Here is a 23,641-nt window from a genome sequence, read left to right as displayed (position 1 = left end):
CTGGTTTGCTGCAGTAAATTCTGGCAATATTTCACAGACATTAGAGTTCTGAGCACTGAAGGCTACAGAGGATGGCATGGCACCTGACGACTGTAAAGAAGGGAAGCAGGGAAGAAGGTGTGAGGTGGAGATTGACAAATAAGCCAAACTCAAACTCAGAGATGGGGGATTACATAACCGATTCACATTCTCAGTGTCCACAGACTGAATCCAAACAGGTTTCTTCATGTTCTTTTCATATGACTCTTTACCATGGCTGCCTTTCTTTCCTTAATACTTGCTTACTGTGGACTGGTGAAAATTCTAGCCAATTTTCTAGAAAGCTCTGTGTGTACTGTAGAATACAAAGCAGACATGTGGATCTAAGAGGGTAGGAAAGAGATTCAAGATGAAAATGTCTGGACCTAAGAAAAAATATTCCGTAGAATACTGGAAACTATGTCAGAACCTGCCAAAATTTATGTGCTTCCTCTCCATAGCAAACACTCACACATCTACTGACTGCTGAAGCAGCGAGCTGAATCGAGCTGATGAATGCTCTCTGTAAGAAGAGTGAACCAGGGAAATGACGGCCCAGACCCACATTCCGCACATCCATGAGAGCCCGCCTATTTTACAGAAGGCACTCGTAAGCCTCAAGTCTTGAGGATTCGGGCACCAGGTCTCCTAGATGCATCGCTATCAAAGCCTTCTCTCAGAGTGACAGCTTCCTCAGACTCCAACTGGAGTGTAGCTTACTGGCAAACACTGCAATAACAAGGCAGATGCCTTTAGTCTTACATAGGACAAAATTAGCTCATGGCTCACTTTTTATAATGCAAAATCCTCAAGGATTAACTGCCAGTTCAGTCATCTTGTTGGAGAGAAAGAAAGCCACCTATAAAATTGGAGCAAGTACAAAGGAAAAGGCAGATGTCCTAACAGCACAGCCATCTCGCCATGAAATCTGAATGCACACACTAGTCTGCTTTAGCACTAACGTGAAAGAATTCTGCTTACAAGACAGTTGTGCTGACACATCTATTTTGGAAATCCCCAAGGGGAAGAAGGTACTTTTCTTATGGAATACTAGTGCCATCTAGTGGCAGCTTGTTTCACGGTTCACGCACGGATTCTGCATTCTATTCTAGGTTTGGTTTTTATTTTATCTCCCACAGACCCTTTCCTCCAAGAGCAGAGAAAGAATCTAGCACAGGAGTGGCATCATCTCCAGGTAAAGGTTAAGGTTAAGTTCTGAAGCAGACAGTCTGGAGCTATAAGGTCCCTGTGCTGCATCTCTTCACTGTGGGCACTGTTAAATAAGGTGACTGAAGCAGCAGAAGGAAGCTGAGAACCACCCAACATTTTCACAGTAACCATCCCCTTACTGGGCCACTGTCCTTTCAAAACTGCATCAAAGTCCAGACTCTAAGCTCCTTCTTCAACCATAGTCTCTTCAGACTGGGTGATCTAGTCACTTTGCAAACTGTGTGCTGAGAACCCTGCTGGCAAACACACACAGTCTCCATACTTTATCCTGAAATCCCTACATGTTCAAAGCAACCTCAGCTTTTTCCCCCTGCTGAAATCCTCCGAGGTTCCCTCCCATTAAATCGCTGACGCAGTGGGTCAAAGCGGAAGGCTCACTTGCACCTTGTCCTACTCGCATTCACTCTAACTATATAGCCATCACCCGGGATCCCTCTAAGCCTGTTCCTCTAGATTCAACTGTTGCTGAGACAAGCCTGAAGCTTAGCAGCACCAGAGCTGTTTTCAATCATGGCGTATGTCCATCTTAGCAGGGGAACACAAAGTGAACTAAATGCCCTGTCCTTTGCAAAAACTGTGAGATCACAAGACGTGAAGTCCGTTTGCTAGCTATAAGCAAAATGTTGTATAAGCAAGTATCAAGAACTCTGAATCTGGCCTGATTCAAATTACTCACTGCACAGTAATTCCCATTTCCCCTATGCCTAGACCCAGCCATAACTGCTCAGATTCCTGCTACCTGTGTGTGGTTACTGCACATGAGTGGAAGGAACCACAGCCTCTGTCCTCTTGGGACTTGCTAACTTCACTTAGGATGGCGCCGTCAAAGCACATCCTAGTTGTTTCACAGCACAGGATTTCTATCTCAAGGTGTGTATACACACACACACACACACACACACACACACACACACACACACACACACACACACACACACACACACACACAGTTTTTATCCGCTCCTCTGTAAATGTCATTCAGTGGTTTCTCCCTCACAGCCACGGTGGGCAGTGCTGCAATGAGCAGGTGGTCCATGAGGCACTGAAGAGTTCCTGTCCACAGGCTGTCTTTCTACTTTGTTCCCTTTGAGGTGTAGAAGTCTAGTTTGATGTCATCCATCTGCCTATTTTTACTTTTACTGCTTTCTTTTTGGTGTTATATACAGGAAATCGGTGCCAATGCCAAGAGTAGGTTTCTCCTGCTTTGTTCTCAGAGCTTTATGGTTTCAGGACATAAATTTAAATCTCACGTCCCACCCAGAGACTGTGCTGGTGCACTCCTTTAATCCCAGGACTTGAAGACAGAGGCAAGTAGGACTTGCCTGGTCTACAGAGTTCCAGGACACACACCAACCAACCAACCAACCAACCAAACAAACAAAAAACCCAACCCGGAAGAACTGCCAGATGGTGGTGGCACACCCCTTTAATCCCAACACTCAGAAGTGAGAGGAAGGCAGATCTCTGTGAATTCAAGGTCAGCCTGGTCAGAGCCAATGTCAAGACAGCTAGGGTCATACAAAGAAATCCTGTTTTGAAAAACAAAAACAAAAAAGTCTGCAGTCTAGTACAAGTAAGATGGCTCAGTGGAAGAAGGCACTCAGGCACAGGCCCAACAGCCCGAGAGGTTTTTTACTTTTATTTTACATGTAGTGTTTTACCTGCATGTATGTAACTGTAGTTTTGTAATATGCTTTGAAATAGTAAAATCTGAGATCTCCAGCTTTGCTGTTTCTCAAGATAGCATATGGAGGCTCAGGGTTCCATCAACAGCACTAAAAACCCAACCAAATCAAGACAAAACCCGAATCAATTGTGAACAGGTAACTTCCCCCTTCCTGGTATGAATATCTTTTTCTTTAGGCTTCTGATGCTGAACAGATGTGAACAGAGCTGATGCTACTCTACTTCTGCTTTTTCCTATGCCCCAAGGGTTGACATTGTTACAGCCGTAGGTTACTGGAGGCAGGAGTTCATATCACAGCATGTGTGCTTGTGTGTCTGACACCACAGAAAGGGACTGACTGTGCGACTCTTGTCTCTTCTTGATCCTTAGCTATAGCTTTTGTTCACAAGCTTCTGTTACGACAGTCTGCCTTTAACAAGGCCAAACGCACAACAGAAACATGTAAGTAATTAACCTCCAAAGCAGGCAAAATATTCCCTTTCTCTCGGTAAGCTGGTTATCCCACGCATTTGTAACTAACACAGCTTAGCTCGTTCTTGATCTCAGCAGAGAAACCTTTCATATACCCCAACTGTCCTGTGTTCTTGCTGCTGCTGATTTTTAGCTTCACTCCACTGTGGTCAGAAAAGGTACCTGGTATGATGACAACCTTAAGTCTTAGAACCTGCACTGTGACCTATCATTCTATCCTGGAGAAGGCTTCATGCATGCTTGTAAATGGGTCTTCTGCTTTCTGACAGGCAGAATGTTCTGTAGGTATCTGTTAGATCACCCAGTCTGTCCTCTGTTGGGCTGCTCTATTAGTCATAGATCTTCAACTGTTTGTATACGGCAATCTATAACTTCCTTCAGTTTTATTAATATCTGCTTTACATGTTTGGGCATTGACATTGGGTGCATATAGTCAGTCACCTCTTGTTACCTATGGACTGGATCAAGACCCCCTGTGCGAACTGAATGGGAAATGTTGTCCCACTGCCTTGGCAATTGAACACTTGGCCTCAGCAGTGGCGCTTGGGGGCAGTTTGGGAGGAGCAGCCCTGCTGGAGAAAGCATAGCTCTGGAGTGGCTTTGAGATCATAAACTCTTATCCTACACCATAGTTTGCACTGTTTCCTGTTTACCGTTGAAGATGTGATCTGTCAAATTTCCTGCCTCTGCCACGATACATCCTTGCCATAAAGGAATTTTTCCCTCTGAAACCATAAGCCCCAAAACACTTTTCCTTCAATAGCATGTCATGGTCATGGTGTGTTATCATAGTAACGGGAAAGTAACTAATGGCCCCTCCAGATATCCAAATTTACTGACAGCCTGGTCCCTTACATGAAATTGCAACAGCATTTGTACATAACCTATGCACATTCTCCCATACTTGAAACAATTTCTTACATGCAATTGTTAGACAGTGCAGATCTGTGAGGACAGATAAAGGGTCTTCAGATGTTTAATGCAGGAGCCATTTTCCCCTCAGGTATTTTTATCTTCGGTTGGCTGAATCCATGGATATGAAGGCTCATCACGATTTAGAAATGGTTATAATTGGTTTGCTGACCTTTTTAAATTATGCTATAATTCCCTTGCTTATCAACTGATAGCTTTTTCTTTAAGTATATTTTGTAGAAGTGTGGCCAACCTGCTCTCTTTTGGTTATCATTTCTACTTAATGTCATTCCTTTCAGCTGTAGCTTGCACAAGCCCAGCACAGGCTTTGAAGAAGCACAACCAGAACCTGATTTAAAATCCTTCCAGTCACTCTACTCGCCTTTTGTTTAGGGCCTCCTTCGATGCTGCGTTACAGCAATGGAAGGAGGAGCTTACCTTTGTGTGTGGTTTTTATTATTTTTGGTTCATCTGTTTCCTTTTTTCCTTTATGCTTAGATTTTTTTTTAAATACTGATATTCCCTTTTTTTGGTTTTTCTTTTGCATATTCTCTATGAGTCTTCTCGGACCATAGAATGTACATAAAATATCTTGTATTTATAATATCTTTAAAGCCAATAATAACAATATTCATTTTACTTTCTTACATCCACCCTTTTTTTTTTAAAAAAGATTTATTTATTTATGTATTCGAGTACACTGTAGCTGTCTTCAGACACACCAGAAGAGGGTTATCAGACCCCATTACAGATGGTTGTGAGCCACCATGTGGTTGCTGGGAATTGAACTCAGGACCTCTGGAAGAGCTATCAGTGCTCTTAACCGCTGAGCCATCTCTCCAGCCCCTACATCCACCCTTAATATGACTTACATCACAAATCGCATGTTTTTGTTGTTGTGAATCCATTAGTACTTTTGAAGAGTTTTTGGATTTTTGTCTTTCAAATTCTATATCGACTGATTTATGTATAACTACCTTATTACGGAATTCTGAATGACCATACAGATTTTCTCTAACTTACAATGAACTTTAGATTGGTACACCTAACCAATCTAACAGCGAAGCTGAGTGGCACAGTTCACTGCAGAGTGGAATGCCGTTGTCTGCTTGTGGAGTAACTCAGGACTGAGTGATAACTGTAGCCTGCTGCTGCTGCCCAGCCACCATACTTATAAGAGGAGTATTATCATATATCATTGGTCTCACAAAGGATCAAGATTTAAAGTAGTCTCTTCAGCCGTCAAGATGGCTCTGTGCGTGAGGTGCTTACTTCTAAGCCTGATGATATGAGTTTGACCCCTAAATTCCATATGGTACAGAAAAAACACATTCTCACAAGCTGCCTGCCCTCTAACCTCACCATGTGCTTAAATAAGCGCACACACAGACAAATGAAATTTATTTTAATAATTAAAATTTAAAATAAAAAAATATGGTTTCTTTTTTTTTTTTATGGTTCTTTTTTTCGGAGCTGGGGACCGAACCCAGGGCCTTGCGCTTCCTAGGTAAGCGCTCTACCACTGAGCTAAATCCCCAGCCCCAAAAATATGGTTTCTTAAAGTTGAAAAACCTTAAATCAGGAACTATGTGTATATTTACTTAACTCGGGAACTATTATATTTATCTATATATTATACAACTATTATATTATCTATAGATTTATTTACTTGCTAATGAACTTCGTAGTTTTACATGAATTTGTGTTTCTACTTAGTTTTCGATCCTAATACTGGGATTACAGGAACGTATCTGGTTTCTCCTCGCGCTGCCTTTTGAGCATGTGTGTGCATGGTCATGGATGTGTGTATGTATACAGCTTTATGTCGGGTTGTTTCTCAGGAGCCACTCACCATGGTTTTTAAGAAAGAGTGTCTGGCTAGGACTTGGGGCAGAGTCAGATTCTGCCTCTCAAGTGCTGAGATTATGGTGAACGTGTGCACCATACCTGAAACTGAGTGCAGGACCTCATATCTGTGAAGTACTTAACCCACCCTGTTCTCTTTCCACACCCTGACTGCTTCTCTCTTCTTCCTTCTCCATTTTTTTGTTTTTGCTTTTGTTTTAAAAAGACAGTGTCTCACTATGTGCCTTAGGCAGCCTGAAACTTGCTATGTAGAACAGACCGGCCTCCAACTCACACTGATCCTCTACCTCTGCCTCCCAAATGTGCGTGCCACCATGTCAGGCCTTCTTAACTTATTTTTTTTAATTATTTATTTTATGTCTGTGAGCACACTGTAGCTGTCTTCAGACACACCAGAAGAAGCATCAGATCCCATTACAGATGGTTGTGAGCCACCATGTGGTTGCTGGGAATTGAACTCAGGACCTCTGGAAGAGCAGTCAGTGCTCTTAACCACTGAGCCATCTCTCCAGCCCTCTTCTTAACTTTTGAAGAATAATTTTATCAAATACAATTCTCTTGGTTTGGCTAGAGGTTACTTTTTTCCAACACTTTAACCTTCTTCGTTTACAAGGTTTCTGCTGAAGAATCCACTGATTTTTATGGATGTATTACATTGCAAGAAAGAAAAGAAAAGAAAGGAAGAAAGGGAGGGAAGGAATGGAAGAGAAGGGAAGGAAGGGGAGGGGAGGGGAGAAGAGAAGAGATGGGGTCCTACAGTGTAGCCCTGGCTGAAGTGGGACTTGCTATATAGATGAGCCTGGCCTTGAACTCACAGAGATGTTATCTGCTTGCTTCTGCCTCTTGAATGTTGGGATCAAAGGTATGAACATTGTTCTCTCTCTCTTCCTCCCTTGCCATCTCTGAAACTGAACCCAGGTGGTCTTCTGGAAGGGCAGCCAGTGCTCTCACCTGAGGAGGCATTTCCTCACTCGGAATACAATGCATAACTCCATTTAGTTATGGTTTTCTGTGTCTTAGCTCAGGTGTCACCTGCTCAAGTGTACCAGTGCCTCACACACCCAGACACCCACAGGGACATTTTACTATGCTTTTCCATTCCAAGAAGACAGAACTGTTAGGCCAATAGGTACAGCAAGAACCTGAATGGGGACAACTTACAAAATTGCTACATCATCTCTCAGAATGCATACAGGTTTCACAGGGGAATATTAGTATTAATAATGCTGTAAAGCGGGGTTGGGGATTTAGCTCAGTGGTAGAGTGCTTGCCTAGCAAGCGCAAGGCCCTGGGTTCGGTCCCTAGCTCCGAAAAAAAAAGAAGAGAAAAAAAAATGGTGTAAAGTTTTAGTTGATTAGTGTCTTCTCTAACTTCAGAGTTTTTTCACTGTCTACAAAACAAGGAAATACTTAACTCTGATGACGTAGTTTTATAAAATGGCCTAAAACACATCTGTCTTCTTCAGGGAAGGCGATTAGAAACCCCTGAGTAACTATCAATAGCTGGTAAGTTTGAAGATGCCCTTATTCAAAGTAGAAGGGCCATTAAAGGGGAAGAGGTGCACTTTCATCAGGGAGGCGGCTGCATGGCTATAGCCCCTCTAGAAACGACTGATTCTTCTAAGAGGAAACTCGGTGAGAACCTATCAGACATGACATAGTGCTAACATGGTGTTAGTCTTTAATCAAAGTGTCACTTGGACCTTGAAAGTTACAGGAAGTGTCTGTGTGTGTATGTGCTATACTTGAGCACAGAACAGGGAAAGGAGCAAGCAAATATATGACACAGCAGAAGAAAACACATTTTGTATCACAGTATCTGTCTTTATAAAATGACATAGAAGAGAAAAACTGAGCTTTGCAACTGGATTCCACAACTAATTTCACCTCTGTAACTACGCCAACTTCCATCACAAATCTTCACATGCTTCCTGAAGAGTCAAACTATTCTTGTGCATCGGCATGCAGATCACAGAACATAACCAACATGGGTCAAGCCAAAACTCAAGCAATGTGCTAGAAAAAAACCCCCACTGTCTTCCTTACCTTTCGGCAGCGAGGGTTAGGGCAGCTGAACCTCTTCACATCGCTGTCCAACAGAGCAGGGAAGCTGCAAGAGGGGCACCTGGAATAACAGGAAAGTGGCATCACTCAAGATAGCTAAAGTAGGTCTCATGGGATCGTGCTACCAAGATGGAGGGCACTTTGTATTCCTTAACGATCACTACAACCTAGACTGAGCTGTCTCCTATACTTGCATTTACAAGGAAACACCATTCCAAAGCCAAATTTACTATCAGTCACATAACTCAAGCTTTCAAGGATTCCTTGTAACCATTACCTTTCCTTCCTCCTAGGGCACAGTGATTCAGTTAGAAGCTAGAATACTAGTAAGTGAGGTGTGCAGGTAGAGTCCACAGATGGGTGTTGTCATTTCTTTCATTTCTTAGCAACAAGTACCAGAAAATGCAGACAATCTTCTTGCCTGGTAGGAACAGCCTTTACCTTGGGGTAAAGCAGTTTCTCGGAACTCACCGGACAAGCTCGTCAGCATAGGCTGCTGCGACTTCCTCTTCAGCTTTCCGTTCATAGTATTTGTACAGAATGGTCTGGGGGAGCACTTTCTCCAGTTCACTGGTTGGGAAGGAACATGTGCAGCTGCCTTCCATGCAGCTGAGCTCTGACTAGAATAAAGTAAGCAAAGAAAAACGTTAACCAGGGATTCAGAATAACAAAGAGTGAAGGATGTCAAACGCGTCTTTCAAGGGAAGGGAGATGAGCACAAATACGGAGGTTACAAAATCCTTCTCCTCTGATAAGCCATCCTTTAAGCTTGGAACTGATAAGAAAGTGTAAAGGCCTTCTCTGATCCTGTCAGAAGACCTCCAGCAGCCCAAGAAGAAACCAGTGGCTAAGGTGACACTGGGAGAGGCTGGCTTCAGTGTCTGAAATAAGCTGCTTCCCCTGTAGAGTCTGCAAAGCTGGAGCCACTCTGGGAAGGAGAGAGAAAAGGTTAACTGGGTATGAAATGGGGAGGGAGTGGCTCCAGCTTCTGCTCTGACTTTCTCTGGATGGAAATCAATAGAAAGGAGAAACGTTCAGGGACAGCAGAGCTCATGTGTGGCCTTAAGGGAAGACCTGAAGCAAACTTTGCATATGGAATAGCAACATCCACTTCTCCTCTTCCCACTCAGTGCTAGGATGCTGGGGTGAGGGCAATTTCATATCCACATCTAGTGAAAATGCCTAAGGATGTTATCGGAGGATCACTATTCACGTACCCAAAGTCACCATTTGGCCTATATGCCCACAGCTCAAAAAACTTTCAAACACATCATTTCTAAGAATGTGACACAGAGAAAACCTGTGCTTTTTAAAAACCAAAAGGAAAAGTGGAAAAAAAAAGGGGGGGGGGGGGCGCACATGCTAGACATCTGAGGAACCATAAGAAAAAGGTAGGGGTTGGGGATTTAGCTCAGCGGTAGAGCGCTTGCCTAGCGAGCACAAGGCCCTGGGTTCAGTCCCCAGCTCCGAAAAAAAAAAAAAAAAAAAAAAGAAAGAAAAAGGTAGAACCCAAAGTGAACACATGGAAATGACCTTACTTAACGCTCCCAAGAATCCCCTGAGCATCTTCCTTTTCCAGGAGAAGAAACTGAGGCAGAAGACTTCACCAGGTTTTCTGTTTATTCCTTTTTGGTCTAGAATCCCACATGGCTTCTAGCTGTGAGCTCTCTTTGGTCTCCCCCAAATTTTGTGTGTGTGTGTGTGTGTGTGTGTGTGTGTGTGTGTGTGTGTGTGTGTGTATGTGTGTGTATTTTGATTTTTCAATCATGGTTTCCATGGCCCCTATTACTTCCACAGTGACTAGAACAATAAGTATTTGACCTTTTGTCCTTGGTTCCAGAAGCAGCTTCAAAATAACTAGTGATAAAGTTGAGAGACAATCATTTGCTATAATGCTGGTACTATCAGCCTGAGAAAACAGTCCCTTTGACCCCTCTTTCAAGTGTTCTTTTTTCCTCCCCAAGGCAGGCCACAACATTTTTCTTCAAGATCAGTACAAAAACAAAAACAAAAAAAACAAAAAAAAAACAAAAAAAACCAACCCTATATATATACTGCAATTCTTTGTCTTTTTATATTGGAGGCGGCCATAAAGCAATTCTCTGAACCTGTTATGTTACCGTACACTAAGACCTTCAATTTCAAATGGGGTCACATCACAGAGAGGACAGGAAGGATTGAATAGCCTTGGTGGGTTTCTGTCTATCAGGCTCTTATCTAATGCTTTTTTTTTTTTCCTTTTATTTTGGAGCTGGGGACTGAACCCAGGGCCTTGCAGTTGCTAAGCAAGCGCTCTACCACTGAGCTAAATCCCCAACCCCATCTAATGCATTTCTATAAGCTGTTGATACTTCAATCTTACCTATGTAAAGAGGACTCCTTAAAAATTCAAAGGACAGGGGGCTGGGGATTTAGCTCAGTGGTAGAGCGCTTACCTAGGAAGCGCAAGGCCCTGGGTTCGGTCCCCAGCTCCGAAAAAAAGAACCAAAAAAAAAAAAAAAAAATTCAAAGGACAGGACCTGGAGAACTTTCAGGTGTTCAACACTGGAGGCTTACAGGAAGGGGAACAAAACTCTATTCCCTGTGGGGATGGTGATGTCTCCTAACCACAGAGACAGAGCTTGTATGCTCACTCCATCCACCTATCTACCCCTCCATGTCCCGAGCTTCTGATCAATCTGCTGACCTGGAGCTTTCTAACAACCTGTGTAACAACCTTGGAAGTATAAGCATTTCTCTGAGTTCTGAGAACTTCAACCTACAGAATCTTAACTCTCCACAGAGATGAATTGCCTGCCAGTGTGAGCAATACTGACAACTGCAAAAGCGAGTACCTGCCTTGCTAGTGGAAAGAGATCCACATGTCCAGGGCCATGGAACAGACAGTGCTTTAAGCAATCAGTGGGAGGCTGGAGGCTGAGGCTCTCCCTCCCGGTCTCACAGAGTTTCTCAGTTCTCCTGGTCTTTCAGGGTTCTGACTTTACAGGGTGCAATTATTTATCAAGTTAGATTTGTCTCAGTATTTACCATGCCCATGCGATTTTCCAGTGAACCATGGCAAGTATATGAGATTGATGAGTCATATAACGTGATACTCAAGCTATTTATATAAGGTTATGTTTGAGGGCTGGAAAGATGACTTGGTGGTCAGAAGCACTGGCTGCTCTTCCAGGGGACCAGACTTAGATTCTAAGGAACCACACAGTGGCGCATAATAACTATCTCTCCTGCTACTCCAAGGGGTCTACGTCCCTGTCTACGCTCCTCATGCACCAGGAGCTCACACAGTGCAGACATTCTTACAGATACGTAAATTTTTAAAAAGCACATTTGGGAGACAGAAGCACGTAGATCTCAGAGGGTGAGGCCAGCCTGGTTTACAGAAAGAGTTCTAGGACAGTCAGGGCTACACAGAGAAATCCTGTCTTGGGGGAGAAGGGAATGGTTCAGGGAGGGATGAGTGACACTAAAGATGCTTTTAAAAGGCATAGCAAATCATACTACTTTATGTTTAAAATCAATCTCTCTCTCTCTCTCTCTCTCTCTCTCTCTCTCTTAAATGAAGTTATGACACTTGAAATGACAATGTTCCTTTCTAAAATCCACAGACTATCTAAAAGAAAAAGTATCAGACATGGGAAACCTCCTTTAGAACTGTTCTTTGGGGGAGGCCAAGAGACTGAAAGAGTATGGTTTACTGTTGCTGACCTTTGCTGTCCCTCAGAAGTTGAGGTAAGAGCTGAAGACACCAACACTATGGCAGAAGACTTGAGGAATCTACTGGAGCAGACCTGGGAGCCTCCTCCTGAGGACTGGTTTCAGAGCATGAGGTGGCGCTATGCAAGCTGCCCAGGAGAAAAGCAATCCTACCAGGGGATGCCCATGACCACAATAAAGACAAAAAAGACGACAAACCTTGTCCTCATAGGTTCAACGGAGGCATTTTTACCCCAGGGGTAACCAACAACCATCTAATTGGACTGAGGGCCAGTTCCATACAGGAGAGATTTTACTCCTGATACTGTACAGCCTGCTACCTGTATTTGGTAAGGCCACGACACCAGAGGAAAACTTACTATTGCCACTTCACTGAACCAGTGTAACTTTAAACTGCACTCTAAACATTAATCCTATACCTTCTACCACTAATCTTCCATCAAGAAAACATCTTTTTGCAGCAGGTAGACATGATGACGTAACTGGTCAAAAATGCAGAGACCAGGTGACCCTGGGTATCCATCCCTAACCGATGCATCTGTAACACAGCCCTAATCTAAGGCCAGAAGAGCATCACAGAAGAGGTGGAAAGGTTCTAAGAGTCAGAGTACAGGTCAGAGAACCAGGATGTCAGCTGCAAGGTACCATCCTCTATATTGGACATGGAAACTGTCAGAAAATTTCAACATGCCAACACAGATGGGAGAAATCTCACAAAGTCTTACTCCAAAATGAGAACGCTCAGGAAAGAGGCTGCTGACAAAGGGAGAATCAGTTTTCTCTAGGGATAACCCCTTAAACACACACACATATATATCTAACACTAACTTAGCAAATTATATCTGTATGTGCACACGCAAATAATTAAAGAGTAAGAAGCCAAAAATCTGACGAATGATAGGAGACACTGGATGGACTAGGTGTGTGCCTGATGCAAATACAGTACCACATATGAAAATCTATAAAAATAAAAGGCCATGGCCATGTTCTAAATCACTGTTAGTTTTCCCCCGTCTCCACTCTCCTTCTGTCCCCTTCTCTGTCAGTACTGGGGAATCCAGGGCCTTAAACATGGTAGGAAAACACTCTACTGCTAAGCTATAGCCCTAGTCCTACTTTAGTTTTCCTTTGAGACAGTGTCTCAGTAAATTGGTCAGGTTGGCCTTGAACTTGTGATCCCCCTGCATAGGTCCTCTATACAGCTGGATTACAGGCCTGTGCCAGGGGCTCACTTTCACTTTGCCATGGTTGCTAGAAGAGATTTGCTGGTGTTGAGTAAAATTTACTTTGGAGTAAGAAATACTATCTTAGATTTACTCTGTCTTTTAAAAGCAACTATAAAACCGTTAAGTATGTGAAAAATGCTAATGCACGTTCATATGCTTAAATAACATGAAGACCCATCCTCAGCTCAACCTTTAATTGTACCGGCAAGATGAGTGCTGAGACAAGAGCCCTGTGGAGCTAGACATAGGGCATGAATGAGTCAGGAAACCTACTGTACTCAGAAACAACATGACACAAAACAGGTCACGCATATATCAGCCTATTAGCAGAACTGTGCAGCCACTCAAGTACACTCGTTCATAAGCACAGTCACCCTTCTTATTTATGTGCAGCACACACTTACCTTTCCAGATCCAAACACGGCCTCTTGGGCATATCTGATGAGACATTCTTTGCAGAACAAGTGAGCATCAGCGCATTGTGTCAGCTCCTCAAATGGAAACTCCCCATAGCAGCAGCGGCATTCAATCAGCTGGCCATCCTGTAAGGCCAAAAAGATAAATGTTAATGCCCCCATAACCCATACCCAGGAAGCGAGGTCTCACACACTTCCTTGCCCCAGACACATAATGAGGGCAACACCCACTACTACGAGACACCAAATAACAAGAAACGGTTTTACTGTCTAAACCTAGCTCAGAAGCTGGGTAGCATGGCAATGTATGTATGACAACAGTACTAAGGACACTGAGAAAAGGGGGAACTAGAGTTCAAGGCCAACCAGGGCTATGAAGTAAGATCATGTCTCAAAAGTAGGTAAATTTTTTTTTTTTTTTTTGGTTCTTTTTTTCGGAGCTGGGGACCGAACCCAGGGCCTTGCTCTGGTAGAGAGGTAAGCTCTCTACCACTGAGCTAAATCCCCAGCCCCAAAAGTAGGTAAATTAAAAAAAAAAAAAAAAAAAAAAAAAGCCTAAATCAGGATATCAGTATAACACTACACCAGAGCTAAAGACAGAAGGTAGCCTCTCCAACAGATGCTGACATGACTGACTATAAAAGGGTTAACAGCATGACAGCATGACACATTATCTCAGAAGCTTTCTAAAGCTAGACTATGTTCCTCACGCCAGCCCTTGCTGTTGGTTAAGAGACTGAGGAAAGCAATTTAAGTCACATCAAATACATATACTGTCAGGGTCTGCTGGTGAGACAGAGCAGCCTGCCCACTTCTCTTAGAAGGCCACTAAGCAAGCTGGCAGACACAGCATAGAAACCCCGGCCCAAGGCTACACACAGTGAATCTGAGTTCTACATTTCCTTCTAGAACTGACTAGTAGATTTCTGTACCTCTTTGAGGAAAAAAAAAAAAAGTAAAAATTTTAGAATGTAAAAATGTCACTTTGCTTTATAATATTTGTTTCTATAAACTTACATAGCTATTTTGTTTGTGGTTCTTTGTGGTTTTTCTTTCATTGGTCTCCTAACAATATCTTTTCTGGCTCGGCTCAGCTTCTCCCAGCTCACTTGGCACCGACTGTCTTCCAAGTCTGCTAGCCCAGGTCTCCTATATGCTCACTCTGCTCTTGCCCGACTCAACCTTCCTCCTTCTCTGACCTACCATTCTGTTTCCTGAACGTCTACCTGTAATACTACTCTCTCCCAACTCTTTCCTCCCGCTTCCCTTCAGCCTCTGCTCGATTTTATATCCAATCCTGCTCTCAGAAGTCCAGGAGCCAACTAACTGTCACTGAAGAACATATAGTCACTTAAAGGGCAGACACGGAAAGTATTTTCTGTCATGCTATGGATTTCTGCTCATGGTCTTTAAGAGCTTATCTATCTCCTTTTAGTTCTGCTCTGATCTTGGATAAAGACAGCCTCTTCTGGCTGATGTTACTGACCGTGACTTGAGTGAACTGCAAGCTGACAAGTCAACAGGAGACTCTAAAAAAAAAGTTTGCTTTCAAGAGCCCAAATGAGAAAATACAGAATAAATTAACTTGGTGAGATTTGAAAATACCTTTTGATACTGCTCTTCATTCATCTGCAGGGCAAGCAAAAAATCTTCGTGCTGAAGAAGAGAATCACACATTCAGATACAAACGTAGAAAAAAACCGTACCATTAGCACTGAATTCATCTGATGCACATTATTACAGGTATCCCTGCAGTTAACATTGTTCAGTGGATGAAAAAGCTACCAGAGCATCCATCTACAGAGTGAATAAAAGAACATACCAATCAATATGAAACACTCTGGAATAGCAAATAGCATAAGCAAACAGAACCCAAACTAAGTTTGATAACACAATCTGAGGTTAAGTTGGTAAGCAGACAGCATTTGTGCATTGCTGCAGAAGACGGAAAAGAGTTGACCAAAAAGAAGGCATGTGGTGTGAACTCAACGGTCAAGTTGTTTTTTTTTTTTCCCAGAGAGAAATCTCTATGTAGTCGTGACCTGGCTGTCCTAGAACTCACAACCAGGCAGGCCTTAAACTCATAAAGAAGAGCATGTCTCCCTCCTGCTCAAGTGAGTAAAGGCATAGCCATAATGCCTGGCCAAAACTTTAATTTCCAGACACAGTTTTACTATATATCCTGGCTGGCCCAGAACTTGCTATAAATGAATCAGGTTAGCTGCAAACTCATGGAGACCTGCCTGCCCCTGCCTCTCAGGCTGGGATTAAATTGTATACCTCCATGTCTACTGAGGAACCTGTCCCCAAGATGCCCCGAGACATAAATATGAACTAATGAACCCACACACTTATTTACAAATAGTGACATCTGACAATTTTATAGCAGGCAGTTTTAAAAGCGAAGAGGAAGACATCTATGGCTGTGGCTGAATGCGTATGTGGTCACACGGCTCTCCGGATACACACTGCCGAGGGAAGCAGCAGAGGCTGTAGTCCTTCCTGGATGACGATATACACGTGTGTATGCAGGAATGGGGCAGAGACAGCTTTGTGAAGCCTTCACCAGTTCTGGGAGTCAAATTCACATCACAGGCTTTATTCAGCAAATGTCTTGAGCCATATCTTGCTAACTCTATTTCCTTTTAAAAAAAAATTATTTCCATCTATCTCTTGACTAATAAAGAGAAATAAATAAAATACCCATACACATTTTATTTGAACTAAGTAAAGATAAACTAAAATGAGTAAGAATATAGAGGAAGGGAGAAAAGAATCTGGCCCTCTGGACATCTCCTACTTAATAGTTTTGACTTAAATAAATAAATAAAATTATTACAAAACTAAAAGGTAAAAAGCCGCTGCCCCCCACCCCCAAGGCTATTTCCCTAGAAGTCAAATCATAAGCAAAAGTTGTCGGCACAACCACAATTGTTTAGTGACTTTTTTTTTGAAGTGTATTCTTGTTATGCTCTTCAGGCTAGTCCTGAGCTTCTGGGGTAAAAATTCCCCTGCTTCCCTCTCTCATGGACCTGAGACTGTAGGTCTGTATCACTATGCTTGGCCGATTTTAAAATCTAATCTGGTGGGAATCGTGTTAGACCATTAAGAGTCAAGACTTTTTTTTAACAGACACAGACACCATAAAAGAAAGAAATAATAAGATTTGTATATCAAACTCTGAATGGAAATCTGAGCATGAAAAATCCAATAAAAAAGGAAAGCACTTTGGAGAAATTTTCCAGATCTAGTCCTCTGCTGGATAGTTAAGTTTTATGTCAACTTGACACATGCTAAAGTGAGAGAACAGGACCTTAACTGAGAAAATACCTCCATAGGATCAAGCACAGACAAGCCTAGAGGGCATTTTCTTCATTAGTGATTAGATGGGGAAGGATCCAGCTTATGTGGTAGTGTCATCCCTGGGCTGGAGTGCCTGAATTCCACAAGAAAGCAGGTTGAGGAAGCCATGGGAAGCAAGCCAGAAACAGGACCCACAATGGCCTCTGCTTTAGCTCCTGCCTCCAGGATCCTGCCCTGTTTTTAGCTCCTGTCATGACTTCCTTAGATGAGGAATGGTTATATGGTAATAATTTAAACCAAACAAGCCCTTCCTCCTTATAGAAGTAACAAGAGAAATCGTAAATAAAACAAGACCAGAGAAACCAGACCACTTCACCATGCCAGAAAGCAAAGATGTGGCCAGAAACTACCAGATTAGGACAAAGGGGCGGCCATTGGTCAGAAGGACAATTTGAATGTAAGGTTAATAATGACTATAAATAACAGATAACCCATTTTATAAAACCATTTGTTGATTAGCTCTGTGATTTTAAATTTAACTTTAGATGTATAGGTATTTTCCCTATATGTCTGTTTACTATGTGTGTGTCTGGTGCCCATTAAGAGCCAGCGAAAGTCACCAGATGCCTTGGGACTGGAGTTAGATAGCTGTGAGCCACCATGTGGGTGCTGGGGATTGAACCGAAGTCCTTTGGAAGAGCAGCCAGTGTTTACTCTTAATCTCAGTCATCTCTACAACCTCCCACAGTGGTATTAACATATGCAATTCTGTGACCATGGATCAAGATGAACACTTTCTCCAAATGATAGTGACGTCTGCTTGAGATGTTTAATTTTTACCCACACATATATATCATCACTTCATTTTGAGAGAATGTGTATCCAAATACTCGATTTTGATTAATCAGTAATTTTTCTTTCAGTTGTTTTCTTCTATGTTCTGTGGTGGTAGAGAGATAATTGTGTGTGTGTGTGTGTGTGTGTGTGTGTGTGTGTGTGTGTTGGTGCTGATTCAGTGATTCTCAACGCAGCTGACGAGTGCCTCTCCTCAGGATAAGTTTTTACATGCAGATGCTGTAAGAGCACTCCCGGACTTCTCATTTTGCTCCACAGAATTGTTGCCAGACAATAGCAACAAACACTATCTTGGACTGCTTTATTAAAGATATTTCTATGTGAACGTTTTTCTTTTTATTTTTCAGAGACAGGGTCTCAGTATACAACTCAAACTGGCCTTGAACTTGTGATTCCCCTGCCTTGGTCTCCCAAATGTTGGGACTACGTGTGTGTGTGTACCACCATGCCTGACTCACTAACACTGGCATGTTCTATTATTTTCATGGTGGTCTGGAAATTGAACACGGGATCTGCTAAGTCAAATGCTCTCCCACTCAGCCACATTCTTGGCCTTCTCTATCTTCTCTATTTAAGTTAAATAGGCTAGCCTTGAACTTGTATAAACTTGGCCCTGGCTCCCAAGGAAACTAGGAAACTAGGATTACATTCCAACACACGGGTAATATTATCATCTTATGAATGAGTGCAGAGACTGCTCAGCCACTGCTGGCTACAAAAAAAAAAAAAGGAGCTAGTTCTGTCTTTTTAAGAAATGTGGGGGCTGGAGAGATGGCTCAGTGGTTAAGAGCACAGAGGTCCTGAGTTCAAATCCTAGCAACCACATGGTGGCTCACAACCATCTGTAATGGGATGTGATGCCCTCTTCTGGTGTGTCGGAAGACAGCTACAGTGTAGTTATATATAATAAATAAATCTTTAAAAAAAAAAGTGACCTAAGGTTATATACACCATCAATTCCAGGCAGAGGAGAATAATAGACCTTTTTTGAGTTTAAAATCAGCCTGGTTTACACAGAGAGTTCTACGACAGTCAGGACTACACAGAAAGAGACCCTGCCTCAAAAACAAACAAAAAAATGTGATCTCACAAGCTTGGATCTCTGGGAACTCAGTACCTGAGGTTCATGTCTCTAATCTAAGCAGTTGGAATAATGCGGCAGGAGGATTTCAAAGCATTCAAAACAAGCCTGGACTGGTTTACAGTGTGACTTTTTCTCAAACAAACAAAACAAAAACCCTAAAGGCAAACTAAACTTTACTGTGTTATTAACCATTCCAACAAAGGAAATTTGGGGCTGGTATTGTAGCTCAATGGCAAAATGCTGTCTAACTGTGAGCTTAGTACCCAGTACAGAGGAAAACCAAACCCTCCAACTCAAGATTCCCCTGTTTTGGCTTTCTGGATTAGACTTAAGGGGCTTGAGCAACATGCGTTTCTTATTTTTTTTTTTTTAGTTCTTTTTTTTGGAGCTGGGGACTGAACCCAGGGCCTTGCGCTTCCTAGGCAAGCGCTCTACCACTGAGCTAAATCCCCAACCCCGCAACATGTGTTTCTTAAGAAAGGAGTGCACGAGGGGTTGGGGATTTAGCTCAGTGGGGTTGGGGATTTAGCTCAGTGGTAGAGCGCTTGCCTAGCAAACGCAAGGCCCTGGGTTCGGTCCCCAGCTCCAAAAAAAAAAGAAAGGAGTGCACGTGGTACTAGTGATGGAACCCAGGCCAGCTACATCCCTAGCGCCCAAAGGAACCAGCACGTACCAAACTCCCAACAGGGAGCGCAAGCTAGAACCCCAAAACCACAACCAAGATCAGAGCACAGCTTCCTACCTCTGCCATCTCTTTAATTTTCTGCTCATAGAACTCCTGCTCTTGCTGCACAGCTGGAAGGAGGGCCTGCTGGTCATAGGACCTACAGTGTCGACGCTTGTTTTCCAGAAAGAACATCCTCTTTTCTATTTTTATGTTACCTAGAAGATATATCACAAAGTGAAATTACAGCGACAACTACTCACTAGGAATCCAGGCCAACCATGCTTCGTCAACAACTGAGCACTCCCTAGCTCTATAGCAGGACACTGTAGGTTCCCACAACCCATCCTGCCACTGGAGACTGCACGCTTCATCATGCAGAATCTGTGGGGAGGCTTTGTCCTTCCTCATCTTTTCTTTATGATCTCCAACTACAAAGTCCCTCCTATTCTGACAGCACTGCACTGGGAGCATACACCTTATAACCCTTATAAGGATAGTTTTTACACTTTTGAATTATTACAGATACAACTAGAATGGCCTGTGTTTGTTTACTGGTCAATCTGCCAGTCAATATATAATCAATTCTCACATCTCCAGAGCAGTGTCTGTCCATGATTAGCAGCCTTTCTTCTTAGTCCATACAAACTTCCTACTGCACAGCGTCCTCTGCCACTGTCTGTATATTGTGATGTGCTGTTCTAGTCAGTCAGTCTGATGCCTGCTGGGCCTTTGCAAACCTCAGGTTACACTGCACCCCACTTCAGTGACCTCAAACAAGGTACTAGATTCCAACTTTATGTGCTATCGCCACGTTCAGCGTCTATTACCTTGTTCAAATTTGAAGTCTATGAAAGAATACTGATTCATTTCTTTCCTCTTTTTCCGCTTTCCACTGGTTTCAGGTGATAGCTCCTGCCATTTTTTAATGGCATCAGAAAAGGCCTAAAAATTGAGAAGGGTAAGGTTACCATCATAAAGAACAAGTACACAGGAAGCAATCTTTGAGTTTCATATTCCCTCACAATGCCAGCTCTGCCCAGTGTGACACCACCAAAATGCTTTCTAACAGATTAAATGGTGACACAAGGAAATCTAAGCTATCCATGCATAAGTACAACTAATTATATGAATACTTGTGAACAGCCTACTGAGTGTTGTTGGTGGCAGTCCCTGTCTAACCCCCAATTAAGCTTCCCTCCCCACACACCAAGGCTCTTCACTGTATGTGGCAGTGTGAAGTCCTTAGACCAATGTCCACTTCTTTCCTTCCCAAACCTGGCTTCATCATGTCTTAGATCTTTCCTAACAGCACCTACCAAGGTCTCGTTCCTCTGTCAGCTTTCAGCCCCACCCCTCTTTACCTCTTTGAGGTCAAAGAGCCATGAGATGCTATTTCACCTCCTACCCCCCAGGGGCATAAACAAAACTGAAAAGCCAGGCTTTCAACTCAAATTCTATTCGGCCCAAATACTAATAAGAGGGCAAGCATCCCTCAGCGTGAGTCCTCATCTCCCTGATTCTGACCTCCTTTGCAATAGGCATGTGCTAACTCTTTCTCATTCCTTTGCAGGCCCCCTCTCCCCCACAAAATGTGAGCCTAGTCTACTCAACATACCCTCTAGGTAACGCAGGTTTGCCTTCTGCAAACTGTTAGCTCTCAAAATTCCAGCCACTTCTCTAACTTTTTCTGTCCATTCAAATATGTAACATTTAGCTGTCTTATAAACGCTACTCATCAGAGTGGCATCTTATTCCTCCCTTGCAAACCTGGGTTGTTTTTTTTTTTTTTCCAGTTTTCCTCCCTCTAGCCATGCTACATTCTTCTATGCCTGCTGTGAGGCCCTCTAGAAACAGACTGTATTTTCTTCTTTCAGAGGACATCTCAGTCATGAGAGCCTAACTATTTGCTTGCTTCTCTGCTTCACGTTATTTCTTCTACCAAACTGTGAGCCTCTGGAAGAAATGTTGCATAGGTTTCTAGTGGAAGGGCTAGCCCAAGTCAAACCTCAAAAAGGCTAGATTTGCCGACAGTACAGTCTAGAATTGATGCTCCCTTCTTTGACAATGCCGCCTCATACAAATCTGGAGACCCCAAAGCCTGCTAAGGGTGACGCCCATCATGCTTCCTTTCTGCTCTCCTTTGGGTGTGGAATTTCCCCTTTCTTCTTTCTGGAATCTCCAAACCGAATGAACCAATCTTAAAGTCATGACTTAGTGCTCAGGTGTTAGAAAGATGCCTTAGGGGGTTGGGGATTTAGCTCAGAGGTAGAGCGCTTACCTAGGAAGCGCAAGGCCCTGGGTTCGGTCCCCAGCTCCGAAAAAAAAAAGAACCAAAAAAAAAAAAAAAAGAACCAAAAAAAAAAAAAAAAAAAAAAAAGAAAGATGCCTTAGCAGTTAAGAACAATGGCTCTTCTTAGAGGACCTGGATGTGATGTACAGCACCCAGATGCAGGCTTACAACTGACACCTTCTTCTGACCTCCCCAGGCACCAGGCAAGGATGTGGTGCACAGACACATATGTAGGTAAAATACTCATATACTTTTTTTTTTTTATTATTAATGATTCAGCCATTAAAGCAGAGGTGCTATTCAGAAGGTGAGCTCAGAGATCCTGAATAGTGGTTCACTGGCTTGGTATTGAAGAGAGGGAGAAGCTCCAGCCTGGAGCCCTAAGCAGATTGTTCTCCATAGCAGTGAGAAAGTCTCACTTAAAATGAACATTCAGTACTTGTCGGGAAACCATTACCTTTTAAAATGTTGTGCTGTTAGTTAAAGGAGTCTCCAAATTCTCACTTGAACAGTTGTATTAGAAACCAGCACTTCTATTACACTTGGCCAAATGCCTAGTTTACAGACCAGATGTAATCAGATTGCCTTGTGACCAGTGTGCACCAGGGCACATAGGTTTCTTTCCTGCCTCTTGGGCTGTGGTGAAAGTATCTTTCTATCAAGGCTCTGCTCTAAGTGACCTTTCTTCTTTCCAGGTCTCTTACTTGCCTTGAGAGCACTTACCACACTGTGTCCCCAAACAGACTAAAAGCTCTTTGGAAGAAAGCTAATCTGTGTCCTATTTTCTTTTCTTCCTTCCTTCCTTGTTCAATAGTGCTGTGGATGAACATAGGACTTGTGCAAGGCAGGCCACCAGTTTCCCACTGAGTTCCACTTTTACACTATCTTCCTGCTCCACTGAGGCTCAGATCTTAAGGAGCAGCCTGGTTGGTGCACGCGTAAATAAGGATTAAAAAGACTTGCTAGGAACAACAGGAGCTCAAAAATAATATTCTTTTAGCTGTCTAATCCTTTCCCTGAATTTACTTACATGTATAAATTAAACATCTGCTTGTGACAGTTCTAAAGCAGTCAGTCTGGTAAGGTTTTTAAGACATCTAAAACAAGGGCCAAAGTTGCCCTAAGAGATACCTAGAAGACCTAAAAGGGGAAAAAAAGAAAAAGAAAAACAAGAGAGAGATACGAAGAAGGGGTGTACACCTATATTTTCAGCACTTGGGGGCCAAGGGCTGCTAAGGCAGGAGGATCATGAGATTCAATCTAATGGAGGTTACACAGCAGGACTCTGCCAAGAGAGGGGGGTGGGGGGGAGAGAATAAGAATGAATGAGTATGAGGAATGGGACACTAGGCATGACGATGCCTTGAAGACCCAGGGACAGAAAGAAAGCTTGTAGAGAGGAGAGGTAAAGGTGGGGACATGCCCCATTCAAGATGACCACTAAAGCCACATGGTGGAAGTCTATGAAGCCTGGGGAAGTGGACACCTAGAGAGAGACTGACTATAGAATAGATTAAAAGATGGCCTGCTCCACTAGAGGGTTTAAATGTTCATTTGATATTCCTGGTGCACGAGCTAGGGCAGGCAATGAAGAAACTGAACAAGATAGTCACATTACAGCAGAATAACCAAAAAAAAAAAAAAAAAAAAAAAAAAAAGAAAGAGAGAGAGAGAGAGAGAGAGAGAGAGAGAGAGAGAGAGAGAGAGAAAGAAAATCAAAATTTCAAGCTGGTTGAAGTTCCTAGGCCTGAGCATGCAAACCAAGACAGGTGTCATGCCAATCTTGGATGAATCTAGAAACAATGACGACAAGAACAACAAAGCCTCTGTACAGAC

The 23,641-nt window shown here is 42.9% G+C and overlaps 1 protein-coding gene across 8 annotated transcripts in view; it reads right to left on the bottom strand.

The window, feature by feature from the left end:
- Positions 1 to 23,641, bottom strand: part of Rnf216 (ring finger protein 216) — a 123,300-nt gene that overhangs the window by 71,884 nt on the left and 27,775 nt on the right. For 6 of the 8 annotated variants that reach the window (NM_001437315.1, NM_001437317.1, NM_001107122.2 and 3 more), the window contains 6 exon segments: positions 8,230 to 8,308; positions 8,719 to 8,867; positions 13,595 to 13,732; positions 15,212 to 15,262; positions 19,591 to 19,730; positions 20,343 to 20,457. In NM_001437315.1, coding sequence (NP_001424244.1) covers positions 8,230 to 8,308; positions 8,719 to 8,867; positions 13,595 to 13,732; positions 15,212 to 15,262; positions 19,591 to 19,730; positions 20,343 to 20,457 — 672 coding nt within the window. 8 annotated transcript variants of the gene reach the window in all.

This window comes from Rattus norvegicus, chromosome 12 (genome assembly GCF_021556685.1).
Source record: "Rattus norvegicus strain SHRSP/BbbUtx chromosome 12, alternate assembly SHRSP_T2T, whole genome shotgun sequence".
Lineage (NCBI taxonomy): Eukaryota > Metazoa > Chordata > Mammalia > Rodentia > Muridae > Rattus > Rattus norvegicus.
The sequence above is the reverse complement of the archived record's forward strand: the minus strand, read 5'-3'. Positions and strand labels throughout refer to the sequence as shown.